General features: G+C 40.9%; 1 protein-coding gene across 1 annotated transcript; it reads left to right on the top strand.

The window, feature by feature from the left end:
- The first annotated feature begins 7,630 nt into the window (after positions 1-7,630).
- Positions 7,631-11,754, top strand: LOC309513729 (uncharacterized protein). Its single transcript, XM_082189710.1, has 2 exons — positions 7,631-8,679; positions 8,834-11,754. Exon 2 carries the CDS (start codon positions 9,739-9,741, stop codon positions 11,689-11,691), a length of 1,953 nt encoding a protein of 650 aa, XP_082045836.1. The 5' UTR covers positions 7,631-8,679; positions 8,834-9,738; the 3' UTR covers positions 11,692-11,754.
- Positions 11,755-12,180: the final 426 nt, after the last annotated feature.

The following is a 12,180-nucleotide window of genomic DNA, read 5'->3' as shown; positions in this document are numbered from 1 at the left end:
TCATCATCATCATCATCATCATCCAGTCATAGTCATAGCATCCAGTGAAGACGAGCTTTTCATTTTATTTAAAAGACAGAAAAGAAGGTTTTGGGTGCACCCAATCTTACAGAACAGAGAGTCTGAAGGGGAGTATGCTTATGTGCACAGTTTTTTTTTTTTTTTTTTTTTTTTTGTCTTCAACTAAACACAGTGCGTTCTGTAATGTAACTACACATTACATGTTACACACGAAGTAAGTAAGTTACAAATCATTCGACTAGAAACTGTAGATATCACACAAAGAATGTATAGTATACTAAAAGCAGCCCTAAATAGTCTCACTACATTTTGTTACGTGTTCAAAGTAAACACGGTCTCTGTCTCTATCTTTGACGATAATAGTGTTAGCTTTGTATCCCAAATGTAGTTTGGCCTGCTAGCCTACACAGCACAGGACTATATGACTAAAACTATCACACAACAAACTCACAGTCAAGATAACCGAGTTGGTTGGCAATGCTACGCCACACATTGTCTTTCAAACCGTTGTCCTTGTAGTATGTGATTGGCTGAAGCCTATTCTGTCGCCGCAAAAGTAAAAAAAAAATCGACATCGAAGCGAATAAAATAAAAGTCGTTTTTTCGCCGCTGCGCATTCGCGTTCGGTGTGGAAGCACTCATTACACACACAGCTGATCGAAAAATAAAACCATCGCGCGAATGATTCGTGCGTCAAAATCGCGTCCAGTGTGAAAGGGCCTTTACTCTCAACTGCACCATACTAAGGCCTATTATTCTGAAATATTTAATCTATTAGAGTTTGAAAAAAGAAAAAAGGGTTTATAACAACGGTGTTAAACTAAACATTAAGATCACTGACACTTCTGAATAGTGTTTGCGTAGCTGTGTGTGACGTTGTCCGTCAGACCTTTGGAATTCCACAGCTAAATTTACAAGATCCGCATTTAGAGCACAACCTGCGGAAGAAGAATGTGTGATGGCCAATGAGTGACTGAGTATGAATGAGTGAGAGATGGTGTACACCAAGGCAAATCCATTATTTTGCCTACAGCTGTATCTAAATTTAATATGTGGGCCCACAGGGCATATTCTGCCCAATAATGACCATGGATGGATTTGGTTAATTTCCTGGTCGAAACTGTAGTGGCAATAGAAAAGAAAAGAAAAAACAGTACTGCATTTTGCGCAGCGCCTAACACATCTGACTTTCCTTTCAGAATATCGTGATGGAGAATAACACATCTGATTTTCTTTTCAGCATATCATGAAGGAGCTGACGTTTTGTCAAAAGTATGAAATATTGTCTTGTAACTTTTTTCTTTTAGTAAAGTGGGTTGAGTGTTGTCTAAGATGCCTGATAAATAGTGTGCTAACAGTGGGACTCAAAACAATGAGATAACTGAGCTGAATTGACTAATTGTAAAAAGTAATATAGGGGTTAAGACCCCCAAAAGGGGACAGAACACCACTCAGCCCACATGATCATTTTACAGGTGACAGCAAGAAGGACAATGGGCCAGATGAGCAGATGATTTAATACGTTGTTGTCACTAACTGAACTAACAGAAATAATGAAGGTTTCATTCACAGATGAGAACAGTTCAGTTCCAGGAAGGTTTCTGGGACGACTCAAACAAAAAGAACCAGTGACTGCTTTGTCATCTCAGAAGAGCATTGATCAGCAAACTGACATTTGAGTCCATACCTCTCAACTTAAAATACACCAACAAGCCTCAACCCTGCACAACAGGAAGTGAGGGAACAAGGGCTTGTGCTAGTAACAGCCTCCCTCGCCGTCGAGGGAAAGTCCATGCAACGGCTTGTAAAGAGTCACCCTGGTGAAACTGAATGATCAACATGAATGCAAAAAGAAGACAAACGACAAGAAGAACTTTAAATGAAAATTTGCAGAATGTGGAAAGCTCACAAAAAGTTGTGCAAAGAAGAGAGAATCAACAGAGATGAGTACAAGTTCAACATCAACCAAACTTTATTTAAAGGTAATGTTAAAGCCCTTGAATATACTAGTAGCAACTTAATAATAACCCCACCAGAAGGAAAAATATTGAATTAAAGAATATATCAAAAACAACGTAGAAAAGAAATTATAAATGATTTAAAAAGAAACAAAATAATGAATAAGCGACTAACAACTAGAACTAAATGACATTTAAAAAAAAAAAAAGATCATAAATGGTAGGCCTACTCGAATGTAATTTGTCAATAAAGGAGTATAAGTAATTCATTTAAAGTTACAGTTGAAAATTAAAGAAAAGATTAACACTGGCTATTAACAAATATTTGATTTCAATTTAAGTTATAAGATTATGATTTGATTCAATATGCTATTGACGAATTAAATGTATTTTAAATGGTGCTAATAGAACGACCACCTCAGTTGTAAATTGTTCAAATTCAATAACAAACAGGCCTTATGAACAATTTATATGGTACCAGAGGAGGGTAAGAATGACAGGTTATTGCACAAAAACATACTTTTGAATATTCTCAATCCAGATGCGCATGGTTTTCACCAAGTGCGCAAGGGGGGAGTAAAGAGGGATTAAGAATAAGGAAAGAATTAAAAGGCTAAATTAAGAATTAAAGGAAAATTAAATAAAAGGCATTTCTGGCAATTTCTGACTGTACACATATGAAATTTGTGCCAAAAATAAAGGTAAAAAAGGAACAGTGACACAAATAGGCCATATATCAGTACCAGAAGGACTAATAAAACACCTAATGGATTATATGAACAAGAAAGAGATGGGTAAAGGCAATGAAATCAGCAGAGGAGGGTCAGGAGAAGTAATTAAATATTCCCAGAGAAGTATTCCTTAGATTTGAAATTCTATCAGAAATAAGTTTAGATAATGGGACAGCAGTCATTCCAGAGAAATTGAAGATTAAAATTATTTGTGTGCAGAAACTTAAATTATAGAAAGGAAGTTTTAAGTTATAATGCTTTATGTTTGAAATGATTAAGATTAAAATTAGATATACAGAAAAAGAAATGTACGTACAATGAATATGTAAGATAGTATAAAAAGTTATTTTTGAGAGTTATTTTTTTCTAATTGTCTAATGAGTTTATTGAATGACTTTTATGAAGTAAATGTAACATTGCTCTTAAAGCTTTCTTAGTTTGAGTGATTACATGTGACATAATTAAGTTTATTCATGATAGTTCATTTAGAAATTAGTAGAAAGGAAGAAAAGGTATTCAGTTAAAGTATGCTTGAACTGAGGAGCTATAATGAGAAGAAGCTGCAACACGTGAGATTAAAATTTTTATTTATTGTTAAAATTTGGTAATAAAGTAGACAGAATTTGAAATGTAAAACGTTATAACGAAGCATATTGCAATTTAATGGATAGAAGGTGCACTACAATGTTATGTTTGTTTAATCAACTAAAAATGACTGACTAAAAGATTGATTCTTCAAATTTAAGAATTGATATTCCTTCATAAAAATAAGAAGCGAATAAAAATGAGAGGAAGTAATTTTTACCCAGACCTATTTTAAATCAAAATTCATATGGATTATGCAAAATTAAAAAGCAAACTAAACCAATGATTCTACTATAATCAGCAGAGATTTATTATAATGATTTGTCTTTATTATAATGAAAACAATTACATGAAAAAAGTAGAATGACTTATGTTTGGAGAAAAATTAGCAAATACGATTGAGTCAAAAAGTTAAGGAAAACTTGATTTAAAGAATTAGGAATGTTTTTTGGAGTTGTAATATTGAAAGGGGGTTATTATTCTGTTGTGTACTTCCCATATCAAGAAGATAATGAAAACTAATTTTAGAGGGCAAATAAATCATATATTATTAAGATTGGGTTTATAAACCAAATTGAGATTTCACGGTGATGGAAGTACCTCGATTGAGAATGAAGAAGATAATGAATAAGCCAGATCCTGGATGTCTGGGTCGAAGAGGATATCTACATTGCAAGAAGAACTTTATAGTATAAGGGATTTTTATGTTTGACATATTATACATAACTGTGACAATAACAGACAATGCTGAACCAATTTCATCAACACACTTGTAACAATGTTTGATATTTGATTAGGGAGGATTCGAGTCTTTTACTTTCTCCATTGAAAGAAAAAACAACTGAAAGAAAGAAAAATGTATGGAGAAAGATGTTTGGCTCGATTGCTCCTCCAGGAGTGTGGTGGCATAATTTCAGTCATTGAAAATAAGAATGAGTGACTTAATTTAGTCACTAAGGTAGTATAATGGAGGGGACTGGATTTTGAAACTACACTCTGGAAAACGATAGCGAATGTGGGGCTTAAATAAGCCCCAGAGGAGGGAATGTTGAAGATTTTATTATTTAGAAAATAAGTAATTTAACTATTTTTTGTACACTATTATTTCCTTTCTGTCTGTGTATGTCTTTGGGTGACTTTGGAACCTGAGAGCTGTGTGGTTACAGCAGAGAATTCTATTTCAGTAAAGTCACATGGTACAAACTATTTCTCAAAATAATCTATAGAATGTATTACCATATTTGGGAGAAGGATGTAGGTATATACGTTTGCTGGACAATCTTTCTGGAGCGTCTTTCTGCAGAAGGGCGTTCAGGCTTTGTTTGTTAATAAAGTCTAATATTTCTGGTATCAAAGATCTCCAAAGTCATTTCCCTGAAAATAATTAAACCACAACATTGGTTGGTTGTCCAAGAAAAAAAAAAAAAGTGATTTTAAGGATAGGGTCTATTCTAAGCCTTCACTTTTGTAACGGAGAGCAGATCACCAGTTGCATGGTGATTAAATCAAATTAATTAATGCAGTCTAAATCTACAAAACCCCTGTCTCGCTCTGACTCAGGCTATTCTCACATTCCAAAGCACTCTCATTTACGACACCTCTGCTGTTTTGAGATTGCTCTGCGCAAGACGTGCAGCCCAAACGGCGCCGAAAAATGGTGTAAATCATTGACTATCTCTCACTCTACATGATCTCTTACGTCTAAACCAACAGAGACCGTCTGTTTATGGCCGGGAGAGCCTCACGCTGACCAATGAGAGCGATCCCGAAAGCACTCCCCCCTAGGGAGTCCCTCGGACACTGATTTACACATAGACACTAATTAACTCTTCACAACAATAAAACAGTGTTGTAGAGACCAGATGCCCGAAACATGTGGTCTGTGCCTAATACATCAATCCAAAGAGCCAAACGCACGCACACACATAAGCCTCACCCGCAGCGACGGGGACAAGAGTTCAGCGGACGGGTATGAACTTTCAAGACGCACTCACATACACACACACAGAAACACACTCAGGCACCACCACGTGTGATCCAAAATCCTTGTATAAAACATTTTAAATGTATTCTCTTGATGTGTATGATCCCCTGTCCCAAATATTATGCCTATGTAGTTTGTTGGCCTGTATTCACTCTGTGGTGTCCACAATTACAAGAAATGATGTACCTCCTTGATTTTAGATATTAGAACTGTCATTCGCGGTATTGCCGTGTTCCACGAACCCCAACGGTGCTGAATCTTTAACACAAAATATCAGAGAATGCATTGTTTTATTAAATACCAGTGGTATTAAGTTATGGACGAATTCATCGTTCAAAACCCCGCGGAAAAGGAGGCGTATAGACCTCAAAACGTCAGGAGGTGGGCCCATACGTTGTTAAAGACGATTGGCCCACGTACGTGAGGGAGGCGTGAGTTTAGCCCTTTAAAATTGCGCGCCCCTTTCCTCTCATTGCAGTCCGCCAGAGAGAAAGAAGACACGCCTCCTTCCCTCAAGGAAGCTCCGCTCGCTTTTATTTTCCTTTTATTTCCAAGTCTTTTCTTAGAACTATCATTACTTCAGTATAGTCTTCTGAAACCAACCCACAAAACCAACTTAAGGCTAAAGATAATCTTTGCTGAGTCTTCGCTCGCTTCAAGTCGCCATAGCAACCAGAACGCTGTGACCACGTGATCCAGGTGTCTTTATCCAACACAGACGAACGCACCCAAGGAAGGCCGATCTTTCAAACAGAGTAACGTAGATCTTTTAAATTTGCAATCTGAAGGAAATGCTGTTTAAAGTTGTCTAAATATTACTGAGAAACGTTGGGGTTTTGTGGTGAATGACTAAACTGTTTCTATCTCTCTCTCTAAATTCTCTTTCACACACACAAACATACACGTTCACACACACACACACACACACATACTCTCACCCACGTGTGCCGAGATAAACACACTACCACGTGCTCACGGAGCGACACACCCACCTTACAAACGCTACCATCTCCACATTTCACACACACACCTAAAATCATTCGTATCTCAACTATTAGTTTCCTCTCGCTGAGTTTCTCTCTCTCTCTCTCTCTCTCTCTCTCTCTCCCAAATCTCTCTCTAAAACCTTTTTATTTTGTTGTATTTCTGTATTACGATCGTTATATTGCCTGTTTTGTTTATGCATTTTTACTCATGCGTGATTTAAAATAATTGTGTAATCGCTAGCTTGTGTAAATAAACTTTGTTAAATCATTTGAATTAAGTTTGCCTGTTTTGTTTCAAATTCTGAGTCCCTGATGAGTGCAGATTTTACCTTATAAGCTCTACGATTGGTTATTCTTAAAAGAAACCTAAAATTGTCTAAAACACGGAGATAATTATCTTCTTTGTGGCCACAAGAAAGTGTTATCTATCAGTGTTAAAGACGCCCGATTTCCGTTCATAAAGTATACATTCTGTCCGCTGGACTGCCAGTCTGCATGGTAAATGAACAAACTCAACTTCTACCTCAAATTCCCCCAAATTGAGTAAATGCTACCCGTCTCTATCAGTGATTATTACAAGTAATTGTGTAATCGCTGATACAAGCCGAGATTTTGACCTATTCCCTAATTTGAATAAATTAATTTATGGAAGCAACAGATGCATATTCACATTGATGAATATTACCGCTAATTTGAGCTAATTAATTCCCCAACACAAAGTCATTGTTGTTACATAAATATTGTTTTTTTGAATGCGGGCACTCTCATACTCAGTTTTGATACAAATTGTGCAATTTGATATTCATGTGTGATTTTTGAAAGTTTAACGTTTTGTGCGCGTTTGAATCTTGTAACGTTACTGAACAAGTATTGAATTACTGAATAAGTCGACTCGAAAAACTGATCAAAGGGCAAAAAGCCATAACCCACCAGTTAAGTCTGGTCGTGGAGAAAAACTGCAGTTAAGTTTACAGTATTGTTGCGAGTCCAAAATTAGAGGAAAATAAACATCTCTTTTGCTTGACCGTACATGTAATTCTGTTTTAATACCTGTGTTGGAACAAAGGAGTCCATCAGGCATTGTTACCGGTATTTCTATAAACCCCGAGAGCAAAGTAAGCTACTCCGGTCAGAAAGAATATATTCTATTGTATGTCGCTAGCAACGACACTTACGGGTTAAACCACTGGCTTTGCTAAACCAGCAAGAAACCCACGTTATAGTTCTGCACAGAACAGAAACAAAAGATCCGCCGTGATCTCTCAAGAATTTATTTGCAGTGTGATTTTTGTGTTTGCAAAAGGTCTGCGTGACCTTTTAAAGAATTTATTTGCAGTGTGATTTTTGTGTTTGTAAAAGGCCTGCACGCGTGAAATTGCGATCGCTGAAGTCAATCTTACAGGCGTGTATTGTTCTCATGTTTTAAATTTACCACCTCGTGTCTTTGTTCCGCGTAAGCGCAACACTGCCACCGCGTGGTCGACGACGGGGTAAACACCCGTCGGCCATTTCCTTCCGCCTTGATTTTTGGTGATAAAAAAATAAATAAATAAATTCGCGGTCGTAAGTATCTAAGACGCTGTTTAAATACATATTTGTATTTACAGCTCGCTAAGTTCGTTTAAAACAACCCTTGTATTTTGGACTGAGACAGTTTATTGTGAATTTAAATTCCCAGAAAGGAAACCGGAAATTATAGGGTGTCTCAATCCAAAAGCACTGATAGTTCACCCGGAAGAGGACAGTGCCCCACGTGGCCACACCCCTCCAGGTCAACTATCCCTCTTCTCCTCAGGGCCACTATACCCTGCTGTGTTTTCCCTTTCTAAATCTACCTTGATGATTCTGTTTGGGTTTATTCCCATTTTTAAATAATCATTTAATAACAACTTCAATGTTATAGTGATTATTTTATTTTGTTGTTGAAATCCTTCCATTTCTAAAAAAAAAAAAAAAAGGAAATTTTTTTTTTGTTATTCCCAATCATCATACCCCTGAGAAAGACAGAGCCCCCTAGTGGAAGCTCCCTGTCCAAGTCAGCTTTCTACAAATTTACTCCGTTGAATTTCATTCCATAGATGCTGATTTCGAATGATTAGTTTGTAATCATTACAAAATAACTTAAGTGTTGTTTGATTGTTATAAATAACCATTCGAATTCTCTGTTAAGGTACCCCAGGATTATTTGGATTTGATTTTAAGCCAATTTTGAATTAAAAGTTTAAGTGTGTCCAACAGTTAAGGCGAACCGACGAGAGGAAGAGCGCCCCCTAGAGGCTCTATTAAACCACTACAGTGGTCTACCGCACCGCTTCTCCTGTTTCCACCTACATCGAGAAACCGCTAACCTTCTTCTGTTTCACCTTTAACTGACAAGACCATACACCCCTTTAATTCGGTTTTTCCGCTTCAAGGTTGGTTTAATTTTACTTTGTTTTTATTTTTTTCTCTCCTCTACGAAGTTTTATTTTGTTATTATTGTTTTACCACATAACCCATTTGGTGTAAGCAAGAAATCTTAATTCACTTTAAAGTCCCTTGTTTCACTCCATGTTGTGGCTCTTAAAGGCAAGAATCTCAGCACTTGCAGTGGACTAGGAAAGTCCCGGTTTGACCTCTGTGGGTGAGTCTCCCGACTGACGTTTCCGACACTGACCGTGCGGTGACCCTTGAGTTTCTCTTACCTCTGCCACGGGCGGCGGCACGCAGTGCGTGACCTCAGCAATCCGGTGCTTCGGAGTGTCAGCCATAAAAACCGACGCAAGAGTCAATTGTTGGGACCGCTGCGCAAACACTAGGCAGACCCTGCCACCGTTCTGTGACGCACCCACCTTTGCATTGCGTTTGGTTGGTTGATATCTCCGGAACTACTAGGATTGTGTTAAAAGTCACCCTGTTTGAGGGGTCGTGTCCGTGAGCAGAGTAACGGAGAATCCAAGGTCACGGCGGCCAGGTGTTCGGGGCGCCAGGAAGGTTGACCGCGCTCGGGGAGGGCCGGCCGGGGCGACCTCCGTCCATTTCAGGTAAGACTAAATCATTTGAAAAAAAAAAGAAAACTCTGCCTCCCACTATAAGCCACATAATCTTAAATATCTCCCCCAAGGCACATCCTTTGTGCTATTAGTGTCCAAATTACAGCCCAGATCAAATCACTGATATTTTTGTTTTTGTTTTTGTGTTCAATTTCTGTTTCTTCCTCCCCTTCAAATCCTCGCCTACTCGGGCCTTGCATGTTCTGTGGTAACTTGTTTTTCAGTGCACCAACGAGACCCCAAAAAGCTAAGTAATAGAGGGACAACTGAACAGTCTCTATTCCGGGTCCTATGCTGACCCGCCTAACTGTCTAAAGTCAGTTAGCCCAAAGTTCTATAGACGGCATACCGTCCTATAGTTTATTAGCTTCACGACACGATTGCATTGGCCCTTCTTGTGTGTGTGTGTGTTGTGTTTTCTCTCGCCTACAGTGAGTCAACATGTCGCGCTCACCCAGCCCTGCGGCTCACTGGAGTAGCCTAGAAGCGTGGCTGTCCGCCATGACTTCCGGCTGTCTATCCAAAGACTTCGGTGACCCAAAACTCCTGACCCAACAGGAACTGGACAACAACGTGGACCAGATCATGTCCCAGGACCCCACGCAGGCCTACAGTTCAAAAGAATGGAGTCGCCTCATCGGGAGTCTCTCTCACTACCTGGTGTCCCAGGCACGTCTGCTGGAGGAGGACAAAGCCCAGCTGGAAAAGGACAAAGCCAAGCTGGAAAAGGACAAAGCCCAGCTGGAAAAGGACAAAGCCAAGCTGGAAAAGGACACCGCTGGACTAAAGACTCAGCTAAAGGAGGCCTGCAAACAAAAGGAGCTGGCACAACAACAACTGGACGAGCTACTTCTGGGAACTGAGGAGGAAACACACCCGGAACTACAACAGGAAGTGGAAAGACTGCAACAGGAAGTGGAAAGACTACAACAGGAAGTGGAAAGATTACAGCAGGCCCTGGAGGACCTGCGTCTGGACACGGACAGGACAGTGGAGGCGGAGAAACAGACTACGGCTGCCCTAAATTCCAAGTTGCTACGTGGAGAGGATCTGCTAGCAAGAGCACGCACAGAATTAACGGACAGAGACGCTAGAGTCAAAGTTTGTGAAACATTTTTGCAGAAAGCCCGAGCTGAAATTGACGAGCTCATCCAACAAAGACATGAGCTTAAGGGCGAGCTGGACATGGTCCACTGTGAACTCAAACATGTGTACGACCTACAAGATAAGCGGGAGGGGGAGACACACACCACCCCGTCTCTCCTAACCCGCGAACCTGCACTTCACAGCCAAACTATTAAAGCTAAAGAAGAAGAGGAAAGCCCACGTCCTGACACTATCTCACCTGCTGGCCCCGTCCCGGAAAGACGAGCCACCAGTCACCGCACAGCCTCTAAAGAACTGGACAAGCTGGCAAGAAACATCCCTACATTCAACCCAAATCCAGCAGGTGGCAACGACGTGCACTCTTATTTAACCGATATTGAATTTCACTTGCAAACTGTGGACAATGTCACGACTTGGGACAAGTTATATCTCCTTCGGACCACTTCTGGGCGCATCGTGAGAAGTTTCCTGGATCGCCAGCCAGAATCCGTTAAAACGAACTATCCACAATTACGACAAGCCCTGATCCGTGAATTCTCTGATCCAGACTCGGACCAAGGCATCATTGCGGCAATGGACCTCAAACAAGCTCGTCTGGAAACGCCGCAAGCCTACTACGAACGTCTGCGGCTCGCCTACTTCGGACCGAGGAATGAGGCACACATGGAAGAGGACGTGAGTTTCAAAACACTTTTTCTGCGGAATCTCCACCCAAGTCAAAGTGCGCACCTGGGCGTTCTAGTCTGTCCACGGACCCTGTCAATTCAACAGTTACGTGACCTGGCCCACAAAGCGTACGTAAAACAAAAGACTGTGTCTGAAAAACCTGTAAAATACCCCACAGTGTGTGCCGTCGCTGCGCCCGGTCCAGAACTTGCCCTGGAGGGTGCACAGCCTGCCAACTACGAACCCGGCAACAAACAGTCCCGACCGTTCCAAGCCGGCAGAGGACAGCGAAACCGGGGAGGTGTCCGCCCAAGGCCGCAAAATGATCGTTTCGGTGGATCCTGGGACCGGCATCGCTTCCCCCACAACCAAAAAGGCGGAGGCAGCTGGGAAGCCGACCGCAACCCCAGAAGGGGCCGACCCCGATCTCCCCGAACCACAAGCCCAGATCAACGGCCAAGGGACCCATCTCGACATGACAACGGTAAAGTCAAAATGGAGCCCACACCCGACAGAAACAGTGCAGCCACGCCCGAAGAAGCAGAACTCATAAGAGCACTGAGAAATCTTGTCCAAAAGAAACCTCACAAGGAAGACAAAGATAAACCAGACACCGCATGACTAGCCCACAGGCCTGAAACCAATGCTCCTCACGCTGACAGCCCACCTGAAACTAGTGTTAAACCTCAGACTGCTGAACTCGCTGTCACATCACAAAATGACAGCTCCACTCACTCCCTCAAACTGACAGCCCCGCAAAACACTGCTGTCAAACCAAAGACTATCGAACTCGCTGTCACATCACAAAATGACAGCTCCACTCACTCCCTCAAACTGACAGCCCCGCAAAACACTGCTGTCAAACCAAAGACTATCGAACTCGCTGCTGCATCACCAAATGACAGCTCAACTCACTCCCTCCAGCTGACAACAACACTTCCTGCACAAGACTGCAGCAGCTCTCACAACAAAATGCCAGACAGCGCTGTCCTAGTAATCTGCACCAACAACGAGACACTAGAGACCTACCCCCACTGCTTGTCAATCAACACACAAGAGCCCATGCCACAACTCCTGGGCAACCTCATTGAGAGAGGAGTGGCACGAAAA

The sequence above is a fragment of the Leuciscus leuciscus genome (genome assembly GCF_965113295.1).
Source record: "Leuciscus leuciscus genome assembly, chromosome: 14".
NCBI classification, from domain to species: Eukaryota; Metazoa; Chordata; class Actinopteri; order Cypriniformes; family Leuciscidae; genus Leuciscus; species Leuciscus leuciscus.
This window is presented reverse-complemented; position numbering and strand designations above follow the sequence as displayed.

Bases quoted from the DNA above. Each gene is read 5' to 3' on its own strand.
- LOC309513729 (XM_082189710.1), top strand. From the start codon at position 9,739: ATGTCGCGCTCACCCAGCCCTGCGGCTCACTGGAGTAGCCTAGAAGCG.